Here is a 27,256-nt window from a genome sequence, read left to right on the forward strand (position 1 = left end):
TCATATCAAAACAATTTAGGGTCCTTATTAAGATAGTCAACATATCAATTCTTTTTTTTTTAAATATGTCGTTTTAAGCAAAAACATTATTATGGACTTAATTGTCATGTCGAAAATAGTAATATATCCAAAAATTATGAAGAAAAAATATATATATATATCAAATTTCAGTCATTCAATAAATTTTAAAATTTATGACGTGAAATGGTTAAATTTCAAATCAAAAGATTTTTATTATTCTATGTAAGACAAAGAATACATTTAAAATATTATAATTCCTTATCTTATAGGATTTCGATGTCTACCATCTCTTCAGAGGAGAAAATATTAGCAAATAGTTATAATGGTTTACACCTTATTTGTCAGTGAGACATGGAAAATCACAATTAAAAGTTGTTTAAGTATTTAAATATCATAGAGTAAGGGAAGTTAATGAAAAGGATATAAAAGTTAACATCCAAATTGCATGGTAAAATCCAAAGTGAATGTCTTTGATAGCAGTGTTGTAAAATGATCCAAACTGTATTTTGAGTAATCCACATCACAATGTAACAGGCCGAAGTTGGCATTATGCTGGAGATTTTCTTTGTTTATATAATGAGTTCAGTAAAAAAAATTATTATATAGGTCCTGTGGATTTGTTTATTAATAAACATATAATTTAATATTTTTATAATTATAGAACATGAGCTTCAAATTCCACTCCAAAATAACTTCAAATTGTTAATAAAATAAAATAAAATCGCTTTCAGTACACAGGCTATGCAAATTAATATATATATATATACTAGCAAAAGTTGACTGGGTTCAAAAACAGCCTACAGAAAATGGACTCTGATTTATAAAAGTATGATAGGTTATCAAAAGGAAGGGTTGTAAAGAGATAGCTTCGAATTTGGGGGTATCAAAACCAAAGCAAAATATGATGAAAGTAAAAATAAAATAGATAAACCCCATAATTTATTATACCATACCTGTTCACACTGAAACACTTATCACAATATTCTGTGGATCTATATTAAAAAAAACCTTGTTAAACTTTGTGACATATTACCATTCTATGGAGGTCAGGTGAGAACGAACACCCCATAATTTTATTATACCATATTTCTTCAAACTGAAACATAATTATCAAAGTATACTTATGCAGATAGATATGAGAAGTCGTTATTAAAGTTTGTGCCTATTTCCATTCTATGGCGGCCAGGCGCGAACGCAGACCACACAATTTTATTATACCATCCTTATTTAAGTTAAAACATACTTATCAAAGTATTCTTGTGTACATCTATATCAAAAACACTTGTAAACGTTTTTTTTTTAATTTTTAAATTTTTTATTTCCATACTTTGTGGACCAGGCGCGAACGCAGACCCCACAATTTTAATGAACCATTGTTCTGCCAGATCAAACATACCCATTCCCGTGTCTCGATACATCTTTTATCATTATATGTAATCAGTTTTCTATAATAGTCAACCATATAGGAGCCTATTCGTGACCAGACACGCACACACACACACACACACACACACATTCAGCTTTATATTATAGATATATATATATATTAATTTTCTGCAGGTATAATCGAAACCAAAACTTATGAAAAATGTTGCCAAGGTCGCTGGAAAGATGGTGGGATCCTTCTACCGCTCAAGAAGATATCTCACTACTGATGCAATTCTCTATCTATATAAAAGCCAAGTACGTCCAAGGATGGAATACTGTTGCCATATCTGGGCAGGAGCTGCTAAAAACAGCCTATCCTGCCTTGACAGAGTACAAAATAGTCTTTGTGGCTTAGTGGAGAATGCCTTTTTCTCTACCCTGCAACCTCTCTTCCACAGAAGAGACGTTGCGAGCCTATCCTTGTTTTATCGTTATTTCCATGGCAGGTGCTCGTCTGAACTCCAATCTCTGGTCCCCCCTCGCCAATCTTTCACAAAAAACACCCGTCTAGCTGAATCCACTGTGAAAAATTTCCCCCACTCTTTATCTGTGCCTAAATCAAAACGTAGATTCCATGAACAAAGCTTCTTTCTTAAAAGTGCACGCCTGTGGAACTCTGTTCCGTCTGCCTGCTTCCCACTGGACTACAACTTTGATGTCTTCAAGTCCAACGTTAACAAATTCCTAATGGACCGCCCCCTTAAGTAAATACTTCATCAAATCTCCACACTAACGTAATGTACTTGCAATAACCCTTATCGCTGAGTGGCTTCCGGGCCTTGATAAGTGGTGACCACCGTGTAAAAAAAAAAAAAAAAAAAAAAGGAATGTAATTTTCTTTTAAACTTGTGAACCTGTGTGTCCTAAAGCCCCACTGACAGCCGCCAATATTAGAGACGACATGGCCAAAAGAGATGATGAAAGAGAAGTCCACAACACACGGCATTCATGTTGGCATTTATTGTCAAGCACGGAACCACGTGATGGCACACAGAAACAGTGTGTCATTTTTTTGTTTTATTACCGCACAAGCAGAAAGGCCTGACATATAAAATCAACAGTAGATTAATCAGAGCAAACCCTCTTCCTTGTTTGTGTTATTCCGTCGGTTATTGACACAGCTGAACTGAATCTCCACTGCACCCAGGTTGTCCACTTTATGCAAATGTCCAGTGCACTAGACAATTGAGGTTGAGAGTAGGGTAGCCCGGTGTTGGTGGCAAGTGTCAGGGGACACTCTGCATATGTTTCTTATTGCAGATGGAATACAGTTGAATGTTCTTGTGCAACTGTAGGTGAAGCTGTGGTGGATGAGGGACTTGATCCTCTGTGTAGTCCCAGTTGTGGTTTTTATATAGCACAGCCTTCCTCGCCGCTGGTGGGTTATTTCTACTATTGTTGTATTTAGGATCTTTTTAATTTTGAACAATCCCCTACTCATCAAGCTGTTACAAAAGATGCAACACAAAACTTTCTTCTTTTGTTGGATTCCCAGTCACTACGGTTTCCGCGGAAATGATAAAGCTTACATAGCGGCCAAAAATTCCTTAAAACTACAAATAAGCGACATAAAGGTCCCATATACAGATTACAAACATTCAATAAACATTTTTATCACAAAGAAATGGCAAGAAAATTGGAACAATTGCCAAAACAACAAACATTTCCAAATTACTCCTATACTTAAAAAGAACCCTCTAGATACCAGAAAATCACGTAAAGAAGAAGTAGTCTTATCACGTATCCGGATAGGACACACATACATAACTCACTTCCACATACTAAAAAGTGAAGAACCTCCGAAATGTATACGATGTCACAAACCTTATACAGTGAAACGCTTTTTACTTGACTACTATGATCTCACACAAATTCGTCAACACTACTACAAGGCTATTAGTTTAAAAGAACTCTTTGATAAAGAAAATCCTGAAACCATTTTAAATTTCTTAAAACAAGCAAATCTTTACCATAAAATATAAAAACCATCAAATAACAAACTATACCAAAACATTGGCTGAATATACCCAGCGAAAATCGATTCTGAACGCATAAAAAATTTAAATCTTGTATACAGCATTAAATGACCCAAAGAAGGTTGGTATGCTGGTTAAACAAACAAACAAGAGAAAACAAACAAATCTTTTGTAATTTTGTTTTTTGATTGCTTCCATTTTTTTTAATTTATTTTTATTTTTATTTTTATCAGATGACAAATCCGAACTGGAAAGCACCCGATGATGGAAACTCATTCCTTACAGAGTTTAGAGAACAAGGTATGGAATTTGATGAGAATCACATTCTGTCAGACACTGAGATTTCATGAAAAAGCCAAGGAAAAACATAGGGAGCAGGATGAGGGGATGAGGATGGATTTAGATTTAAAAAAAAGGGGGGGGGTAAAAAAGATATGAAAATTGAGATCAGGAGGGGGTTTAAAATAGATATATCTAAATGAAAAATTCTGTTTGTGCTAGTATGAGAAAAACAAAAAACTTTATGGCGGTTTTGGTTTGGAAGACGAAACCTCAGCCGTGCAATTTTTTTTTTTTTTACATAGGCATCACTACATTATCACGGCCCAGAGGCCACTCAAGGATAAGGGTTAAAGAGTGTACAGTAGAAATTGGACAATATAGTAATCATTAGTAATGAAAATTTGGTAAATTTGATAACTTATATGGAACGGCTCATCAAGAACTTATTTACTTTAGACTTGAACACAACCATATTGTAGTCAGCCGGAAAGCAGGAAAACGGAAGACAATTCCACAGGCGTGCAGTTCTAAGAAAGAAGCTTTGTTCATGGAGTCTACGTTTAGGTATAGGCACAGATAAAGAGTGGGGGGAATTATTATTGATAGTGTTTACAGCTAGACGAGTGTTTCTTGTGAAAGTTTGGCGAGGGGGGACCATAGATTGAAGCTCAGTCGAACACTTTCCATGAAAATAACGATACATCAGAGACAAACTCGCAACATCTATTCTGTGAGATAGAGGTTGCAAGGAGGAGAAAAGGACATCTCCTACGAGGCTACGAAGTCTATTTTGAACTCTATCAAGGCAGGACAAGTCCTTTCTAGCAGCTCCTGCCCAGATGTGGCAACAGTATTCCATCCTTGGACGTACCTGGCTCTTATATAGATAGAGAATAGCATCAGCAGTGAGATATTTACCGGATCGATAGAAAGATCCCACCATTTTTCCAGCGGCCTTGGCAACAGATTTGATGTACGTGTTCCATTTAAGATCAGGAGTAATGGTCAAGCCCAGAAACTTGTCAAAACTTGAGGCCTCCTGAACACGAGAGCCATTCATTTCAATTGATGCCAAATGTGGATTAGAATGTTGATGATGTAAAGAGAGAAGCTTGGTTTTAGATGCATTAAAAGTAACCAGCCACTCCTTTCCCCATTGTACTACGTGCTCAAGATCAGAGGAGAGAGAATTGGAGAGAACTTGGTCGTTTACTGTCTTAGATGTGCTACCATAAATGGTAGTGTCGTCAGCATAAATGTCTACGAATGATGTAAGGATGTGATTTGGAAGATCATTAATGTAGATCAGGAAAAGAGTTGGGCCCAGAATGGACCCCTGAGGGACACCAGCATTAATACTGTGAGCTTCTGATTTTTGCCCCTCAACTACTACTCTTATGAACCTATCAGAAAGAAATGATTTAATAATTGAGAAGACTTTTCCAGCTATACCATAGCTAGCGATCTTATGAAGTAAACCTTTATGCCATACCCTATCAAAGGCTTTAGATATGTCAAGAGCAATTGCCCTAGAAAGATTGCCACCGACGAGAGATTTGCTAATCCTATGCGATATAACTGTAAGCACATCTGCTGTAGATCTAGCAGAACGGAAGCCATATTGAGTGTCACTAAGAAGGTTATTTTTGTTGAGATGGTTGATTACTTCTGTATTTAACACAGATTCTAGCAACCCTTGTAATTAGTTGTCTCCCTTGGATATCACTTAGCATATTTGGTGCCACTACAATATGATAGTGAAATTTGGAAAACGAAAAAATCAATTTAAAAAAAAAAAAAAAGGTGTCTCCTGACTTTTTGTGTCAATTTTAACTAAAAGCAACGACATCTACTTAATTGGCATGTCAGAAGTACTTCAATATTACCACATTATTTTAAAAAAAACATGAGTTTCCAGTCTTTATCGTAAAAACCTGTTACAATATTTTTTAAGGAACATGTGATATAATAACAAGGGAAGTAACTCGGTTATGCTAAAAACAATACAAAAACGCACAACTTATTTAAAAAATTGGCAATAGTTACCTCCCCTTGCAGTCTTTTTTTGGCAATAGTTACCTCCCCTTCCAGTCTTTTTTTAGCCAAATATTTTATTTGCGCTAATTTTCGTAAAAAAATGTTTTATATAGTATAGTAGAACCCCGGGGTACGTCATTAAAAATTGGTAAAAAAAAATACAGTACATAATAATATAATATATAATACACATGTATATAATCAAATAATATTATAAATAACACTGTAAGGCGGGGCAAATACCGTAATCAGGGACCGGGAAAAAATTGTATTCCACATCGTAACCTGAAAAAAAAGGTATCCTAGGGCCATCGTATCCTGGGGTTCTACTGTATTTATTTGATTTTTTTTTATCCTTTGAGATGAGACTTCATAATTTATGTATTCATTTTATTGCGGACTGTTATCCTCATCTTTATGGCTTTTTCACCACATTTCAGCTAATTCCTCTAGCCTTCTTCAAGTGGTTAACTGCTACGGGATATAAATGCTAAGTCTTGTAACTGTATCCTCAGTAATTAATGCCTCCCATAGTTGTTGTCGTCTCGCCACGTAGTGAAACTAAGACTACTATTTCTCCATTATATGTCTCTTTCTCTCTACTCTTCCCTTTCCACCTTCTTTCCTTCCTTCCTCAAAAATGTGACCAGAGGTTGTAACCAATCAGGACGGAGAACAGTTCTGGTGGGAAAGACAAAAAGAGAGATACAAAAAGTGTTGGGAAAAAAAAAGACGGAGACGCGAGTGGTTCCAGAGTCAGGGGACAAAAATGAAAATCACGAACTTTCTATAACCCAATACCACTTGTACGCTGAAATGAATATAAAACCGTTTCGTTTGGAAGTTCCTTTGTTTCTTTATTATTATTCCCAGGTTGGTTTCTACTCCCGTCTTATTAATTTTGACGATTCCCCAAAAGGGGGACCCGCCGAAATGGTGACCTACCCAGCAAGAATTACATTATGGTAACCGCCATAAAACAACAACAACAATCGTAAAGATGAGGATAACCGTTTGCTAAAAAATGAATACAAAGAATGTTTTCTTTAATAATTTTTTTTCTTTGGGAACACGTGACATAATAACAAGTTATGCTCAAAACAAGACAAAAGAACAATTTATTAAAAAAAATTGGCAATAGTTACATATCATTTACCTCCCTTTAGAACTTTCTTGTGTTTTTTTTTAGCCAAATATTTTATTTCTGCTAATTTTGGTCAAAAGATATTTTCTTTAATATTTTTTTTACTTTATCGTTTTTCATAATTTTTGGATATACTCATTACTGTAACATGAAAATTAAGTAGAGACCATTAGTTTGCCTTGAAATTTAATAATAAAAATTTCAAATTTCCCTTTTATAGTGCAGTTGCACCAAATTTTGTTTTCAACACAAATAGGTCACAATTAATTAAAATGTTTGTGACTAATTTCCAAACTCGATTTCCTTTACAATAACTTGCCGTTTTTTAGTCCTCCGACAAAGGAGGGATTGGATCTAGTAATTTACTCCGATTCGTCCGTTCATGCTTTTCTCAATAACTACACCTTGGATTTATTTTTTAAATTTTGCACAAACATTAGTCATGATGAAAGTAAATTTTTGCTAGAATGGATTTTCTGGGATAATTTTGGTTGCCCCCCCCCCCCTCATTATAGGGCTAAAATTGCCCCCAAATTGGTCATCCGTTCGTTTGTTTGTACTTCTCTTAATAACCATGCCTTGAATTTTTTAAAAAAATTTGCACATGCATTAGTTATGGTAAAAGTAATTTTTTGCCAAAACCTATTTTCTGGGATAACTCTGGCTGCCCTTTTATGGGGCATCATAGGGATAAAATTGCCCCCAAATCATTTGTCCGTTCATACTTTTCTCAATAACCTTGCCTCAAACATTAGTTATGGTGAAAGTAAGTTTTTCATTCTTGCATGCTTGTCTTGTTTTAATTTGTGGTACTTATTTAGAAAAGGTACTGTGTTATTTTTCTTATATTAATTCAATATTAAAAATTTTGAATTTCGATATTTTAGTATGATAGTTGCATGGTATATAAAATAATCAATATAAGAAATATTTAATAACATGTATAACAAATTGTTTTCCTATTTCAGTTGTGCGCGATTACGCCTCCCTTAGCATGGTGCCATTGGACAATCCACCATTGTCTTCATTTAATTATTTCAACAAGGAAAACGCTGTAAGTAAAAAAAAAAAAAAAACTTTTTTTTTTTTTTTATTCATTTAACATCAATTTTCCCTGGGTCAGACCGTTTTCAATATTATGCAAACCCACTCTCCAGTTTTCACCATTCAGTGGGTTAAATGTCTCTAAATTCCACTCCATATGGTGTTTTTTCTTTTATTTTTTTTTGTTTATTTTTTTTGTTTTTTTTTTGTTTTTTTTTCTTTTCGTTTTTTTCTTTCGTTTTCGTTTTTTTTTTTTTTTTTACTCACATTCGCTCCTTACAAGGCACATCGCCACTTGGACATAAGGGGCTACTATTTGGGATCATGTCTAAAAAAGATTAACAAGATGCTGGCTTATGATGCAGGTAGCAGGAAGGGAATTCCGAAATCTAGCTGTTCGGGGCAAAAAGAAACTATTAGAGTAGAAAGCTTTCTGGAATTTAGGGACCTCAACAGTGAAGGAGCGTGATTTTATTGCTGAGCGGGTTTGTTGGGGATGTGTATGTCGAGGGGGCACAAGTGCAACGAGTTCATCAGAGCACATTCCATTCTTGTTCAATTACTTGTTTTCAAATTTTCCTTGGCCAGCCAAGCATGTTGTGAATTAGGACGTCCATATTTCTGCTTAGGAGTATGAACTTTCCACATGACCATATCAGTGTATTCGATTTATCCTTAGGATAATTTCACCTGCCAAAACAACAAACTTTTCAAAAGTAAACCTATATGTAAACGACAACTATCAGATCAAAAAAAAAATCATGTAATAAAGCAGTAGTTCTATCACATATTTGGATGTGTTTTTTGTCCGTCGGAACGACGAGGACCATCTGATTATCCTGTAGGGTGGGGTGAGGGGAGTCATCGTCAGTGAGTGCAGAGATGGCTGATAAGCCCAATCTTTGCTTGAAAAGTTCTACTGCAGTGAGAATAGGGAATCATAGCAGATGTCGAGGGCTTCAAAACATTATTCTTCCTGCACTTTTTGTGCTTCTTTGCAGCAACTTTTTGGTTACTTTCATAGTTGCAGGCAATCGTCATTAATAGCGGTCTGTCACTTGGCTCTATCTAAAGCTGTCTGCTCCCATGATAGTGGATCAACGTTGAACGTCTTTAAATCGTTTTCTCTGGCTACCATAGGAGCACTTGCTATGTTGGAGCTCAGTAAACAGAAGCTTCTGGGGTAGTCTGTAGTCTGGCATGAGGGCTACATGACCCTCCCAGCAAAGCTGAACCTTCATTAGGATAGTGGGGATGCTTGGGAGACCAGCACGAGTGAGGACTTCTGTGTCTAGTATCTTTTCCTGCCAACCCATGTCAAGCAGTTTCCTCAGCCTGGTGGTGTGGAAGTATTTGGATATGACATGCATAACCCCCCCCCCCCCAAAAAAAAATGGGGCCTTCTGTGTAGAGCAGAAGTGCCCAAAAAATTAACACTTTACATCCAACCAGTACTTTATAACACTTCTGGCCATCCATACTCACTCAAGAGGCCTCGATCAAAATTGGAAAGGCGTTTCTTCAGTTTAATTCCCAGGACACCATTATGTTAGTTTCCTATATCTTTTTCAACCAAAAAATATTTAGCAATCTTTTCATCTTTACTAAATAAAGGTTCTCATGTAGCAGATGTCTTCCTGGTTTCTACTTTCGTTTTTCTCGCTCACATTCCGCTATTCTGAATTTGTAGCAGCAGGCTGACATCTGTGGACCTTTTTTGTTTCTACCAAAATGGTCATTAATACTATTTTTTTTTTTTTTTAAAGTTTAACCGATTTCAAACGGATATAAATTATTCATCTAACAATTTAATAAACAAAATTGTCGTAAAAATTAATTTAACTTGAAAATACTATAAAAAAATATTTTCTTAAAGTTAGTAATCAATTGTACAGTAAAAATAATTTAATTAAAACAAAAATCATTTTTCGTCCCCCGACAAAAGGAGGATGAACCTGTAAATTCACCCTTGTCCGTTCGTCCGTCCACACTTTTCTCAATAACTATACCTTGGAATTTTTTTAAATTTTGCACAAACATTAAACATGATATGAGTAAAAAAAGTAACTGAACGGATTTTTCAGGAATGCTCCAGTTGCCCCCCTAGGGGTGCCTTTCGGGTTAAAATGGCTAAAATTGACACTTTGTACTTATTAAAAAAAAAAAATACCTTTTGGATTTTTATAAAACTTTTTGAAAAGTTGTAACTAACTGATTCTATATAATTTTGTTTGCTTATACTTCGCAATAACTCTTGGGTGTGCCCCAAGGGCTCTTTTAGGGCTAATAAAAACACTCCATTTTTGGGACTATTTTACCATATTTATCCAAAATTTTCTGTGTATGTCTATTTAGCAGTTTTGCATGGTGCTGAACTCAAATTTAAATATGTTAAGGCCTTGTGGACCTTTGAGGATAAATGGGGGGGGGGGTAAATGATGGACTTTAAAAATTTTTTTTATTACATTTTCACCCCAAATAAGGCATGTTGCCACTTTGATGTTGGGGGCTACTATCAGGGACATAAGTTGCAGAGGTACTATGTAGGGAATTTAGCAGCAAGATGTCTGTTCACATTACACTTGAACTTCTGCATGTCAGTACAGTTTGGGAAGCAGGAAACTGGAAGAGAATTCCAAAGTCCTGCAGTTCTGGGGAAGGAGCTATTAGAATAAAAGGCTTTCTTACATCTAGGGATCTCAACTGTGTAGGGGTGGGACTTCACTGCTTGTCGGGTTTGTTGAGGGTATTTTCGTCAAGGGGGCACAAGGGCTTGTAGTTCGTCAGAGCATCCACCATTAAAATACTTGTAAAACAGGCAGAGGGATGCTATATTTCATCGGTGGAACAGGGGCTGAAATTTAGATAACAGTTCGGGACCTATTAGGTTGGTGACTCTCTTTTGAACCCTGTCCAGGAGCGAGAGACTAGTAGTAGATGCACCAGCCCAGATGTGACAGCAGTACTCCATACATGGGCAAATGGTGACTTTATAGAGGTACAGGATACTTTCAGGCATAAGTAAGTTTCTAGCATGATAGAGAGAACCCACCTTCTTTGCAGCAGCCTTAGCAATAATCTTGACGTATCTATTCCAATTCATGTTTCCTGTGAACGTTAAGCCAACAAGCTTGAACGAAGTGCTCTCAGGTAAAGTATCTCTAGCCATAGCTATTGGTGGTTGGTAAGGTTTCATGTAATTATTATTAAAGGAAACGAGCTTTGTTTTGGCAACTTTGAACGTTACCATCCAATTTTCACCCCATTCCACTGCAGACTGGAGGTCTCCCTCTAGCGTTTCTGCCATTACCTTAGATATGTGCTCATTAGTTTTCCCCACGTGCTTGCTATAGAGCATGGTGTCGTCGGCAAATATACCCATCTCAGAGACAATTTTATCAGGTAAGTCATTTATGAATATCAGAAATAACAAAGGTCCAAAAATCGATCCCTGAGGTACACCCGGATTTATATAAAATATTTTGTACGTACGCCCATCGAGGACAACCTGAATTCTTCTCTCATTTAAGACAGATCTAATTATGCTAAGCATTCATCCAGTAATACCATAGTATTTTATTTTCATGAGAAGACCATCGTGCCGTACCCTGTCAAAAGCCTTAGATATCAAGGGCTACTGCCCTCCCCTCCCCTGCCTTATCCAGTGCTTGGTATAAACATTCACAGATTACAGTTAGAATATCTGCAGTAGAACGGGCTTGCCTAAATCCATATTGGTGGTCTGACAGAAGTTTAGCAGCTGTAAGGTGGGGGACTAGAGCTTGAATAATTAAGGACTCCAATATTTTGTCGAAAAGAGGGAAGAGGCTAATTGGGCGATAATTTAATGGGTCATTTCTTTTGCCAAAGTTTTTGTAAACTGGTACCACAGAAGCAGTTTTCCAGCAGCCAAGAAAGCAAGATTTGTTAAGGCATTTGTTAAAGAGTTTAGAGAGAACAGGAGCGACCTCAGCGGAGAATTTTTATAATAGCACAGCCAGGATGAGGTCAGGTCCACATGTTTTTGAGGTGTCTAGGTTTTTTTATAATATCATGTACTTAGGAGGGCGTGATCTTCAGATCATCTAGCGTGGTTTCTGTCCGCACAGGAAAATCAGGGAGGGAATGGCTTGCTGGGTCCAAGGTAGAGTTTGAGGCAAACTGACAGGCAAGCGTGTTAGCTTTCTCAGTTGCTGTTCAAACAACCTCATGATTGTTTGATAGTGGGGGTATTGTCGATTACTCATTATTTACTGCACTATTGTAGATTTTCCAGAAATCACGAGTTCCTAATTTTTGCACTTCAATGCGTTTCCTGGTGGTTTCAGTATATTTACTCTTAGCTGTTGCTACTTTCTATATACTTTTGTCTGATTGTACAGGACTTATGCTGGATAAATCTACGGTATGCATGTTGCCTCTGAGCAATGGCAGCTGCGCATGTAGAAGTAAACCATTGGGGAGAATGGGGTTTACTGTAGAACTTCTGTGTAGGAACATGTGCTTCAATTGCTGCTTTAAACCATTCAGTAGTCTCATTTGCGCACTGTTCTGCTGGAAGAGAAAAGATATTTCCCCATGGTGCATCTTTGATGTGATCTGTAATGGCATCCCAGTCAACCTTATTGTCGTTTTGAGCAACGACTCTTCAACGTGGGGTCGGGAGTTATGTCTATCATTATCACAGTGCGATCAACATTCCCGAGTGGGTAATGAGCATTTGTTAATCACTCATCAAGGACGGTTGTCAGAAATAGATTCAAAAGTGAGGCTTGCTGGTCCTGGCGATCTGGGAGACGGGTCGGGAATGTTACTGTCTGTGTCAGGGAATGGGATATAGCAAAGTTATGGATAACACTACCAGCTGTGTCAGTGTAGTTAGAGAAGCCAAGCCAAATTCTGTGGTGGGCATTTAAGTCAATACATGTATTTGGGCACTAGTGTCAAGGGAGTGCTACATCTATGCTGTCAGAGACATGATTGATTATAGTATAGTCTTAGGTTGATGGAGAGTGATAAAGAAAATACATGTAGCTAACGCTATGTTGTAAGGTTAGTTTAAAGCACATGAAGGGTTGGTCACCTGATTCTAGTTTAGATTCCCTAGACATGGGGAGGGCTACGAATATAGATTCCAAGTCCGTGCATGTACCTGTCAGAGTCCTTACGACAAAGTGGAAGATAACCAGTCATGTTAAAGATGTTAGATGGGATGGAGGAGTGCAAGTTAGTTTCACTTAGTGCTAATATATCCGGGGAGTTTGCTAGGAGAAATGATTCTACATCATCTAAGTTAGTTCTAAGTCCTTGGATATTTGTAAATGCAAGCCTCAAGGGAGGAGGCGAATTGTTTGAGTGTGTGTCTGGTTTGAACATATTTTTGGATTGAGCTGTCATTTCATTTTATTTCATAGTTTCAGATCTAGGGTGAGGTACTAGGCAAAACGGATGTGCATAGCCACCATCATGCAACACGAGTAGACCATCAGCCGGCTCCTCGTCCACAGGAATGTGGCCTCAGGAATGGCCACCAGAGATGAGTGCAGGGTCCCTTTCCATGCGCGACATGGCACTACAAACATCCTGATATTACACAACTGATGATAGAGCAGCTGCTCTAAGCGCTACCAAAGAGTTAGGGATCCTGTACTGTCAGTCGGAAACAGCAACCAGCAACTGTCAAACCGGTACCCTCAAACCTGTCCGACAGGAGTGGCCCAGACCAATCATGTTAGCATGTATGGTAAACTAGCACTCCCAAGATGTAGGGGAAGGGAATGGGGCAAATATGGGGGACGGCATTCATTGCCCTAGTCAGGAAACAAGGCTAAGCACTGGGTGTCTCTAATGAGCCCCTGCAGCCGCACCTCTGCTCCTGGCTAATAGATAAAGAAGGAGTATGGAAGCTAGGTGATAGCTGTTGTCCAGGACTGTGGAGGCCTCCCTCCCCCGTTTTGTGCCAAGACGTATGAGGTCAGTGGCACAGGTTTACAAATTGGAGTTTTCCTTCTCCTAGATGGATGACCTGATCAGATCTACGAGTCCATCAGCACTGAGCCAGTTTTACCGCGCCTGGTTTCAAGGCCAGGTATTTCTATGCCCCCGCATTGATAGTTAGGATTAATAGAGTTAGTATCAAAGAATTAGTATCTGTTTTGATGGTGAAGAACTCAAATTTACATATGTTAAGGCTTAAAACTGCGCCGTTTGTTCATTTTCACCTGGATTTGACGTCTCTTGGGGACTTTTGGAGCTAAATCGGGGGGAGGGGGGGTGCTGAACATTTTTTTTTATGCCTCGTTCACTGTGCACTCATGGGAGACCATGCATGCTTCACTTTTTTTTCTTATTCTGAATCAAGTAAAATTTAATTTTTTTTTATTTTGATTAAATAAAAATTTAATTTTTTTTATTTTGATTAAATAAAAATTTAATTTTTTTTATTTTGATCAAGTAAAAATTTTATTTTTTACTTGACTACGAAATTTTAAAAGTTACTTTTTTTATATAGTATTTTCAAGTTAAAATCATTTTTGCAATATTTTTGTTTATTAAATTGTTAGGTAATTTGCATTGTAGGAAATTTTTTTTTAATTTTGTAATCAAGTAAAAAATGTAATTTTTATTTAATTAAATAATTCAAAATTGATTTTTGTTTTAATTTAATTATTTTTATTGTGTAATAATTTATATCATTTTGAAATAGGTTAAACTTGAAAAAAAAAATCGTTGTTAATGATTGTTTTGGTAGGAAAAAGTCTGCTGATGTTGGCCCACTGCTACGAATTTGGAATAGGGACATGTGAACGAGAAAATTAAAAGTAGAATCAGGGCGACATCTGCTAAAGGAGTTAATCAATTAATAATGACGATGGCAACCTTCTGTCTCAGTAGACAATGGCGTTCTGCATCTAGTTTTGTGCTCTGCAGCATTTGCTATGGCTATAAAGTTGAAGCTGGAATTGTCACTCAAAATGCAAGCCTAGGCAGGTGATAAGCAGACCTAGGCTTGCCCAGTTACTAGGGTCCACCTCTCGACGTTGCAGGCAAAGTCTAGCGGAAAGGCAAGCCAGTACTGTCAGAGCCAGCGCAGCAGCAGAAGAAGTTGTCAAAAAGGTGTTGTATAACCCTATGACCTCTGGGTTGTATTTATCGCAATCCTGGTTCACGGGACCATAATACAATCCTATGGCCTGCATCGCCCATCGCCGGGAGCAGAGTTGGGCTGCACCTTAAAGGTAATCCCCACTCCCGACGACTTTCGGAGTTACACTTTTAAAAATAAAAATAAAATTATAAAACTTTTAAAATAAATTCAATATCTTTGTCTCTGGACTCTTCAAGTCTCCAACGGCCTTTAATCTTCATCAAAACTTTTTCAAAAGCTTCTGAGAACCTTTAAACTGTCAAACTTCTTATGAATTAAAAGTCTTTAAACTCGTGAAGACTTCTTCATAACTGTCTCGTGATTTGATCATCTAGTTTTTATCTGTCTTTATTTTCGTCGAGTGGTTAGGATCCTAATATCTATGCCAAACGCTCGCTGGTTGCTGGAACTCATTTTTCTATTTGAACACATAACTCATGCATAATCGTAAGTCCATGTGGCAGTTCTGCTTTGATGATGGGTCGTTGGTAACCGTACCACAAGGGTCCTTCGGCTGGTTGCCTGCTGTCAGAGATGAGGACCGCTTTCACAGGCAGGTGCGTAGCTCTTCTCGGCTGCAGCTTGAACATCTGGGGAAGAATTCATTTCAGAACTGCAAACAACAAAGAATCACAAAGGCTTTTTCGTAACCAAAAATTATTCAGAAGTTGTTACGGGCATATCTCATGGAAGAACATAAACTCGAGGCCTCTTTAAACTTGGAAAATCAGACTGATTTCTGGGTGCAGGATTATAATTGTTGAAATTAACTTTTCCAATCTATTTCGTCAATCCGCTGGTCCAAGCCCGGCGACATGAATCTTGTCTTTCTACTTCTAAATTCTTCAATGAACTTTCTCAAACTGTCTGATTTTGCTAGTAAAAAAAACAAAACAAAAAAAAAACACTTTTTTTTATCTCTGTATGCCCCCTCTCTATTTAAGGTTTTGTCTTCTTTTTTTTTTTTTTCTCTCTCTATTTCTGTGTCTCTTTTTGTTTATTCAAATAATCAGGTCGACCAGAAAACGGTCACTGACCCCTTGGCTGGTCATCTAAACAATAAAATTCTTTATCTCTTTTCCTTACCCCAACATCGTTTCTATATCTTGCAAGAATCCTTCTTGTCATCCTCAATTATGAAAATTCAATTCTTCTTAGGGATAATATTATTCCCGTCATTCTCTCAATAAACCAGATGCTATTTTTTTCTGAATTTGTTTTTCTTGACAAAGTATCACCAGCAAGGCAACCCGATGTTGTCTCGGGTCTAAAGATCTCATTACAGTTGCAGTGCTTCACCATCTGCTTATCAGAACTCGAAACCAAATTTTTTGTATTACTACTACTAGTACTACTACTACTAATAATAATAAAAATGATAATAAAAATAGTAATAATAATAATAATAATAAAAGTAGTAATAATGTTATATACTGGGTGGTATGAAGATGACATATATTCTGTATTCGTTGTCTATATATATATTTTTTTTTTCACACTCTTGTATAAGTGCTCTGGTTCACTGGCACCAAATTGTATGTATATATAGTAATAATAAAAATAGTAATAATAAAAATAATAATAGTAATAATAATAAAAAAATAATAATGATAATAATAAAAAAAATAATGATAATAATAATAATAATAATAATAGTAATAATGTTATATACTGGGTGGTATGGAGATAACGTATATTCTGTATTGTTATTGTTCGTCTTAGGAAGAGTCTTAGTGTTTCATCTAGGGACAGGGTACATTCTACTACATGAGCACCACCTGTAATTCAATTATAAGAGATTTTTGAATATCTTGATAGATAGACTGAGAGATAGTGCGTTTGACATTTATACATATATGTTTGTTGTAAATCGTCTAGATTGAAATGACCGCTGTTCATTTATCAATGAATAACGAGACACTTTGTTATAAACAAACTTGGTTTATTTAACAAACATTCATATATACACAATACGGCGGTGGAGGTGGTGGTGGGAGAGGTGTAGGTTGCGAACGTGACAGGCAGTTCCTCGTCGTCTGTCTCTCGTTCTCCGTCTCTGCGTTGTTTTTGTTTACCATCTCACTTTTATGGACTTTCGACCTGGTAACCCCTAAACCAATTGACGTCATTGACCCATATTTTGACCAGCCCGGCGTTTGCTTCTGGCCTTACGTCATCTCCGGGTCATCCCATTCCCCGGTTTCATTTTTGTCGGCCAGGATTTAAGTTCATTCGAACCTTGCTCCATACAACGGCCTGACCCATAAAACGACTTGTGTCATAGGACCAGGTCATCCAATTCCCGGGTTCCATTTTTGTTGGCCCGGATTTTGAGTTCATTCGCACTTTCCTCTCCATAACACTCCTTCCCTGTCCCCCCCCATTTTTTATATACATAGAATAATTTTTTTTTTAATTCTAGATTTCATACATATTTCTCTTTTTTTTTTTTTAATTTAATTATTATTATTGTTCTTTTTTCAACGACGTCTTTTTCTGTTCCACAATAAATCATTTTAACTTTTTTTTTCTTGTCCACTACCGTTAATGCAGTTTAGTTATTTGTTTTTCTATATATTTTTTTTTCGTGGGCATAATTTAACATTATTAACACGAATCCATTATCACACACACACACACACACACAATTTTCATTTCTTTTTCTCGGGGTCTCTCTCAATGTATGTTTTTGTTTCATTTCAAATAACATGGGTGGTATTTTCAACCCAATTTTTACAAATTGACATTCCAATTACTTTTTTGAAATGAGAAGCAGCTCTATCTTTTCCTAAGATGTCAGTTGCTTGAACCATGGAGATAAGGGATCTTTTATTTTTCCTTTTATTGAATAGGACGGTGTTCACAGTTTGCTTAATTTACCTAAATACAGAGTATTTTTCTAACCCATCCTAAACAATTCCCTCTCTCCTGTTCTTCCTCCCCGCTACCAAACCTCATACTAACTCTATTTACGATACGTTGGTCCCTATTTCTACTCCTGTGCACTGCATACGACATATACGGACAACTGATTTTGTCTATATTGGTTTCACGTCCCGCCATCATGCTCCGTGTCACGATTTTTCGTTCCATCAACAGTATGTCAAATTCCTCATCCGACCCCTCCCGTTGATGACGAGTCCTCTGCATTGCATAATCAGCTTTGTCTGTGGCTGATTTGCTGTCTGAATCACTAGATTCCTTTGGAACAGACAATGCAGCTTTTCTTAACGGCCTCTCTGTAGTGGGAATCTCCCACTCCTCGATAGACGTTGCCCTGAGATGTTCTGCATGCGCCTTCGTTACAGAGTCCGTTAATTGATCCTTAATTCTCTATGAAACCGGCCCAGTCTTTTCTATCACTACATAGTACGGTTTCCATCGTACGTCTATTTTTCCTCGCTTTTGGTGGTTTTTATAATACACCAAATCACCAACCTTAAATTCGACAGCTCTTGTTTTCTTCTTAGATCTATCTATCATTTTTTTTCTAGCATTCTTTACATTACTCCTTACTAAAGTGAAGGTTCAATGAATTTCCTGTAGAGCAATTTCATGATTTTCATCTCCATAGTATACTCTACGGGATCTTTGAATATTGTCCAACGGCAGAACAACATTTCTATTGTAGAGTAAATAATAGGGTGAAAATTTTGTCGTTTCGCTTACATGGAATCTGATAGCCGCTAACATCTGATTCATGTATATATCCCACGACTGTTCATTGCCCCCTATTTTCTTCGCTAGGATGTCATGCATTGTTCTATGGAACCTTTCAACTTTGCTGTTACTCTGGGGGTAATAGAACGATGTGGTCACATGATGCACGTTGAGGTCCTCTAATGCCTTTTTCATTATTTTGTTTATGTTCTCAGGCCCATTATCCGTTAAAAGCTGAAGTGGTGCCCGAATCTGGGAAAAATGTCGTCAATTAACAGATGCACCACTGTTTCTGCTTTCTTATTCGGGACCGCAAAAACCTCTGACCAACCACTGTACATATCTATAAAAGTCACTATGTATTGGTTGCCTGATAGAGTTTTTGGATAAGGCCTGGAAACATCTAACGTAGTTTAGCGAAAGGAAAAGGCGGCAAATCGCTCTTCTGCATTTGAGGTTGCTGTTTCCTCAAATTTCTGGTTTGGCACAGAATACATTTACCCATGTATTCATTTACTTGTTTAAATAAACCAGGCCAGAAATATTTTTGCTTAATAGCGTGAAACGATTTTTCCACGCCCATGTGACCATTATCATCATGGTATTGAACTAACACCCTTTCTCTTAGATGCGACGGAATATATAACCTGATTATCGGTTCGTTGTCGGGTTGCGACAAGTAATATACTATATTGTCCATTATTATGTACTTTCCATTCCATCTTGGACGCTTTACCGTTTTTCATTCGTATCTTTAAATCTACAATCTCCCTATCTACTTCCTGTTCCTTGCATACATCTAAACCCGATAATGTAGGACGCTCGTGTGCTATCGATGAGTCTTCAGCATCCTTATGTGATGCAAAATCTTTTGGCTCAAAATGATTTGAGTTTATTGCACTCACCGTATAATTCCTACTGTCTATTTCTACTGGGGAATCATCATTGTCCTGGCTCGAATCTACAGCGCGTGACAAGAGATCCGCACAGACGTTGTCTTTCCCCTTCAGGTACCATATGGGGCAATTATAGCCAGCCATACTTAAAGCCCACGTCTGTATCTTCCTATTTTGTATTGGTGAGTTTAATAAATATTCCAATGGTCTATGGTCTGTATAGATGGTGAACATTGCACTATGCAAATAATGATTTAATTTATTCAGGGCATAGTGTATCGCATATGCCTCTTTTTCTATTGTTGATCATCTGGTTTGAGTATCACTCAACTTATGGGATAAGAAGTAAATAGGTTTTTCTACCTCTTTACCCTCTTTTGGGTCATAGACCATTTGTGACAGACATGCCCCAATCGAATGATCAGAGGCATCTGTATACAGTCGGTAGTCCTTATCCAGATCGGGATAAGCTAGTGTTACCATATCTGCAAGCTTCGTTTTTAGGCTATCAAAGGCAGACTCACATGCATCGTCCCAATAAAATCGTGCATGCTTCCTCGTTAATCGGATTAACGGCTCGGCAATATCGGAAAATTTTTTTATAAATCACCGATAGTACGATGTCATACCAATGAAAGCTCTTGCTTGCTTTACAGTGGTTGGAGTCGAAATCATTTTTATAGACTTGACTTTATCCATGTCTGGCTGTATACCCCTCTCACTAAATTTGAACCCCAGATACTGTATTTCTTTATTAAAAAACTCACACTTCGTTACTTTTAATTTAAGATTGTGCTTGCGCAAACTACCTAAGACCTTATCTATGTGTTTTATATGGTCTTCCTTTGTATTGGAGAATATTAAAATGTCATCCAAATACGGTACAGCGAATTCTTCCTATCCTTGTAAAACTATGTACATAAATTCCTGGAAGACCCCGGGGGCGTTCGCAAATCCGAACGGCATTACATTAAAATGGAACAACCCCTTGTGGCAGGTGAACGCAGTTTTTTCCTTATTGTTCTCATTTAATTTAACCTGCCAGTACCCTGACTTCAAATCTAACTTTGAGAAGTATTTTGCCGATCCAAGCGAGGCTAAAATATCATCAATAACTGGTAACGCTCGGGCATACTTCTTCGTTATTTTATTTAATGCTCTAAAATCTACACAGAACCTTTTAGTTCCGTCTTTCTTCTCTACTAAAACTATCGTAAAACTCCACGGGCTGTTTGATCTTTCGATTACTCCAGTCTGCATCATTTCCCCTATTGCAGACTCTACTTCTTTTCTTTGCTTAAGCAGTGTCCGGTACGGGCATTTCTGTATGGGCTCATGCGTTCCAGTATCAATATGCATCTCTACCGTATCGGTGCTGCCCAAGTTCTTATCTCCCGTTACGAACAAGTCCTTATTCCGCTTTAGCACCTTATTGATCTCTAACTTGAATTCTTCGGGCACTTTTATCCCTTTCAAGTTTTCTTCAGAGATCTTATCACTATGTTTCTTTGGCATAGTAATCTCCATTATTTTACCAGCCGCTCTACACCTAGCTATTTTACACCCACTTCTTAAGGTAACCGTCTGATTGGTGGTGTTCATTATTAAAAGCGGAAAACTTTTTGATCCTTTAATTTTTACTACGGTATTTGCTACTGAAATACCACTAAGATCATTAAGAAATCCTCTATCTATTTGCTCTACCTCATACTCTAGCCCTTGACTGTTTTTAATACCCGCACGTGCAGGTGCTGGGGTTTTAATGTTATTTTTTTCCCCAGTCTTACTATAGCTGAGATATGAGCATCTTCTTCTAACGCTATATATTCATTTCCTATTTTTATCGCCCCTAAGTCAAGGCCCTGTCGGTGGGGCATTAGAATACGCCGACTGCCCCCTTGCAGAGGGTAAAAGTCCCTCAATGGGGTTCCTGGATATGACCTTAAACTATATCCAGTGGTGAGGCCCCAGCTTGTGGGCTTTGAGGAGTGTGGAGCCACTCTTTAATTACCATTGCTTCCAGGTCCACTCTGACCCGGAGTGGTAGTACCTGTTAGGGTCTCAACTATGGGTTAAATAGAAACCAACATGAAAACAACAAATATATTCTATTAAAAAAATTTTTTCTTCAAAATCTTTGGATTTGGCATTAAATAACCCGGAAAGGGTTGATATGCCGTAAAACAAAAACAACCAACCAACCCTAAGTCAAAGTACATCCTCTCCCCATTTTGCCTAAGCCAATCCCGGCTTCGTATTTTTATTGAGGTTTTTCGCCACAATGAAATCGTGATGGATGAATTGACTTCCTATCCTTATCCTTAATTGGGCGATGCCTTCTACAATTAATGGGGACCCATTAGCTGTCCTTAAATTAATTGATCTACTATGTAGCTCAGGTCTCTGTATGTTTTAAAAACGCTACTTTTTATGACAGAAACCTCTGCGCCTGTATCTACTAAAGCCCTGAGTCTATTTCTATCTATTCTAATAGAAACGGAATTTGCAGCGCCCATGTTACCGATTACATGCGTCAGTATGCCTTCGTTCTGTCTGTCGGGCGTGGTATGAACGGTGCACTTCCGTTTCCCTGCCTTCGGTGTCTGCAATCTCTCCATATGTGGCCCACCTTACCACAATTGAAACACTTTATACCCTGCCTAGTTTTTTCCTTTTCTCTAGTTTTATATACAGGCTCTCTATTCTCTAATCTTTTCCACCTATCTTGTTTTGGGAATTTTGCTGAACCTACGGCTTCAACTCTAACCTGTCGTCTCGCATGACAAACCTCCATGGGTTCATCATCGTATTCACGGTTTGTGTTGAGCCGAATTTTCCATCTTACTTCTGCTAAGGCTTTCTCATAAGCTGCATGGAAATCCGTAGGTTCATCCTTCATTACGGCCATTTCCACATCCTTATCTCTGAGGCCCTTTATAAAAAATCCTAGAACTTGTTTTTTTTACTAATTCATTACCTGCATCTATCGCACTATATGCTCCTTCTGCTAGTCTCATTATTCTCTACATATAATCTTGAATAGTTTCATCTCTACCCTGTCTTATATTAGCTAATTCTATTATGTTCTTGTTGGGATTTGCGACCATCCCATAATAATCTTCTAAGGCCCTTTTTAATTCTAGCCACGTTAACCCTTCATTATTTGCCATTAATCCGTTAATGAAGAGTCCAGCCGGGCCCCTAGTAGTCAATAGTGCTGCCTGGCAGTTTTCTTCATCCCCAGCACCGACTATTCTAAAATATTTTTCTATCTCTTGTAACCACACCCTATATCCACCGTCCCTTCTATTTTCTAAAGTTCTTATATTCTTTAGAAGGGACTCACCTCGTAAAGTTTTTGAGATGGCCCCCACCGCGTTCCTAAGCTCCGTGGTTAAGCCCTGTACGAAATTTGAACAGATTTGCTGTTCCATCTTTTTTTTTTTCAACTTAACCAAAAGACAAACAAAAACAATGTCAGATGAGAAAACAAAAGTATAATTTAAAAGACAAAAAAAAAAAAAAAAAATTTTTTTCTGTTTGATTAATTTTGTCAAACAATCACAAATTTCTTTCTTTTCTTTTCTTTTTCTTTCTTTTTGCCGAAAGCTTGAAGTGTTTTAAATATATATATGTATATATATAACCTTAGAGCAGAAACAAGCAAAGAAAGAATCGGATTCGACTTATCTCGTTTGTCTTTTGTTCATGTTTTTTTTTTTCTTCCCCCTTTTTTTTAATTTGACAGTTTTGATTTTGGGAGGTTTTTTTTCAATAATCTGTCCGTGGTAATAAGTTTTTTTTTTTTTTTTTTTAAAGGACCCTTTTTTCGTTGTCTATATATATATTTTTTTTTTCACACTCTTGTATAAGTGCTCTGGTTCACTAGCACCAAATTGTATATATATATATATATATAGTAATAATAAAAATAATAATAGTAATAATAATAAAAAAATAATAATGATAATAATAAAAAAAATAGTAATAATAATAATAATAATAATAATAATAATAATAAAAGTAGTAATAATGTTATATACTGGGTGGTATGAAGATAACGTATATTCTGTATTGTTGTTATTGTTTGTCTTAGGAAGAGTCTTAGTGTTTCATCTAGAGACAGGGTACATTCTACTACATGAGCACCACCTGTAATTCAACTACAAGAGATTTTTGAATATCTTGATAGATAGACTGAGAGATAGTGTGTTTGACATTTATACATATGTTTGTTGTAAATCGTCTAGATTGAAATGACCGCTGTTTATTTATCAATGAATAACGAGACACCTTGTTATAAACAAACTTGGTTTATTTAACAAACATTCATATATACACAATACGGCGGTGCAGGTGGTGGTGGGAGAGGTGTAGGTTACGAATGTGACAGGCAGTTCCTCGTCATCTATCTCTCGTTCCCCATCTCCGCGTCTCTGCCTTGTTTTTGTTCACCATCTCACTTTTATGGACTTTCAACCTGGTAACCCCTAAACCAATTGACGTCATTGACCCATATTTTGACAAGCCCAACGTTTGCTTCTGGTCTTACTTGCGACCGAATTACGTCATCTTCAAGTCATCCCATTCTCGGTTTCATTTTTGTCAGCCAGGATTTAAGTTCATTCGAACCTTGCTCCATACAACGGCCTGATCCATAAAACGACTTGTGTCATAGGACCAGGTCATCCAATTCCCGGGTTCCATTTTTGTTGGCCCGGATTTTGAGTTCATTCACACTTTGCCTCTCCATAACAATAATAATAAGGATAATAATAATGATAATAATGATAATAAGAATAGTTATAATAATAATGAAATAATAATAAAATAATAATGATAATAATAAAATAATAATAAAAATAATATAAATAATAATAATGGCAATGATTCTAATTTTGTTTATCAACGTCTCTCTGGAAAGGGATGGGATTCATTTCCAGAGGATTTCCCTCAATCTCGGCTTCAAACCAGGAGCTTCAAAGATCAAGGGTTTTCCTAAAGATGTTGGCGATACCTACAATTGCAGAGGTCTGAAGGCCGCCTAAAACATCGGGGTTTTTTCAATTGTCCTTCCAGACGACTTAATACTACTCCTAGTGTACCAACTACAACCGGGATTATTTGTGTTTTAACCCCGTGTATACGCATTATCTCCAAGGCCAATGGAGCATAATAATAATAATAATAATAGTATGATTATTAATAGTAATATTAAAACAATTTAATCAAAGTAACCATTCTAAACTACTAAGTAAAATATAATTATTTTATACAACAAATGTTTTTTTTGAGATGACATTTCATAATTTGTGCATTCATTCTTTTTGTGGACTGTTCGTAGTTTTTGTTTTGTCATCATAGCTGAAGATGAGCATAACAGTCGATTTTCATTTTTCTGCTAAATAGCGAAAAGACCAAAATAACATTTTTTTCTTCTATTTACCATCATTGTAAGGAAAAAAGAAAAAAATCTATAAAATTCTGAAGATGGTGTCTATTGCCGAAATATTAATTTTAAACAAATATTTTTTTATTTTCGTAATATTGTATTGTAAAGGTATTTTATATGTATTTTATTTTAAAACTTTTTTGCCTTTTTTTTCCAAATTAATAAAATGGTCCTACTTATAAAACTTCGATACTTGTATAAGTTTAATCAAGACATTAAAAGATGAAAATATAGAAAAAAGTTTATATTGTACATATCCATTATGGAATGAAGTTCTCCAAAAACATTTTCACTTAATTTCATCAAGTAGTTTTTTTTTTTTTTTTTTTTTTGTTAAGCGCTTTAAACTGAGTTATCTTCCCGTGGTGTGTTCAAAAAAATTCAAAGATGGCTGACTTCAAAGCGCTCTCATAAAAACGTGTCTTTCCACTGTTAAAAAGAAAACTACTCGATCAAATTATGTGAATTTTTTTTTTTCAGAGATCTTCAGTCCAAGACGGATATATACAATATAACCTTTTTATTCGATATTTTCATTTTTTTAATGTCTTGATTAAACTGTACAAGTATCCAAATTTCTTAACATTGAACCATACAAATCATCATTTAATAAAATCAACCATGTTTTTGTTTAATGTTTCAGTTTTTTGGCCAAAGCTCAATTAACCCACCTTACAACAGCACAACACCATCTCAACAACCAGGATTTTCTCCTCCTGTTAATCAGGCTGGTTACTCCTCTGGACCACAGCAGTCCGGATTTTCTACCGGGCCTCAATCTGGATTTTCTACCGGGCCCCAATCTGGATTTTCTCCTGGGCCCCACTCTGCATTCCTACCTGGATCGCCATTTCCTTCACTGCCAAATCCTGCCCTACATGCTCATATGAAAGGGGCCGTTGCCAGTTGTGAAGGTCCTATTGGCCTGTGGGCCAGCAACATTACCGGTGTTTCCAGTTATTGTAGCACGGGCATGAATTCAGATGCGCCTAATATGTTGCCGATTTTAATTGGAGATAAGGACTCGACTCTTGGGGCGAATGACATGAGCGTCAGTGCGCTGTACTTGCATGACTTTAAGCATCGGCACAGCCTGCAAGGACTTGATATGGGTCGGGATGATAACCGACCGATACAGACATGGAGATCGTCACCGGATGAATTACAGATTTTCATGCCGAGCATTCAAGAGAAACTCCAAGGAGAATCGTCGACAGAAAGTCAGTCGACAGACAGACAATTATAAAAAAAACATTGCTGTCATCCCAAAACATCACAAACATCACAAAACATTATTTTAATATTGGAATCTTTTGAGATGAGTAATTTAGATATTTATTTATTTATTTATTTGCGGACTGTTATCCTCATCTTTATATTTGTTGTTTCATAACGTTTCGGCCAACTATTCCTCTGGCCTTCGCCAGGTGGTTAACCGCAATGTGATAGGAATGATGAGTCTATTAACTGCATCTTCAGTAATTACTGCCTTCCATAGTTGTTGTCGTCTCACCATGTTTTGGCCACCTAAGACTCTGTCAAGCTTTGGGTAGGATTGAGACTGCTATCTTCAGACGACAACAACTATGAAAGGCGGTAATTTCTGAGGATACAGGTAAGAAACTCAGCATTTCTATCGCATTGTGGTTAACCACCTGACAAAGGCCAGAGAAATAGTTGGTCGAAACATCATGAAACAACAACTATGAAGATGGGGATAACAGTCTGCGAGCAAATAAATAAATATACAAATTACTCATCTCAAACGATTCCAATAATAAAATAATAAACCACTTGACAAAGGCCAGAGGAATCCGTTGGCCGAAACGTCAGGAAACAACAACTATGAAGATGAGGATAGCAGTCCGCAAAGTAAACATCATAAAACATCACAAAAACATAAAAAGAAATGAATATTTTCTCATCCTGTTTTTTTTTTTTTTTTCACAATGTTTCATCTGATGTAAATCTATACAGAATTTCAAACTGAACTATTTATTTAATACACAAGGGTAGATTATTCTTGTCCTATCTGCCATGACCGTGTAAAAGTAAGGTTTTTAATTTTACTGGAGAAAGGTAGTTTGCTTGAAGCATTGCTGGTAAATAGATATGAAAGAGTATATGAAGGCCTGGAACCAACTGTTGTATTAGCGTGGCGTATAAACA

General features: G+C 36.8%; 1 protein-coding gene across 1 annotated transcript in view; it reads left to right on the top strand.

The window, feature by feature from the left end:
* The window catches only part of LOC145263591 (autophagy-related protein 9A-like), a 154,262-nt gene extending 127,750 nt beyond the window's left edge, over positions 1-26,512 (top strand). The window contains 4 exon segments of the mRNA XM_080120435.1: positions 3,659-3,725; positions 7,857-7,942; positions 25,731-26,294; positions 26,297-26,512. Of these exon segments, the coding sequence (XP_079976561.1) occupies positions 3,659-3,725; positions 7,857-7,942; positions 25,731-26,294; positions 26,297-26,404 (825 nt within the window). The 3' untranslated portion in view covers positions 26,405-26,512.
* The last annotated feature ends 744 nt before the right edge of the window (positions 26,513-27,256 follow it).

The sequence above is a fragment of the Euprymna scolopes genome, chromosome 39 (assembly GCF_053919585.1).
Source record: "Euprymna scolopes isolate OS-2025 chromosome 39, ASM5391958v1, whole genome shotgun sequence".
NCBI classification, from domain to species: domain Eukaryota; kingdom Metazoa; phylum Mollusca; class Cephalopoda; order Sepiida; family Sepiolidae; genus Euprymna; species Euprymna scolopes.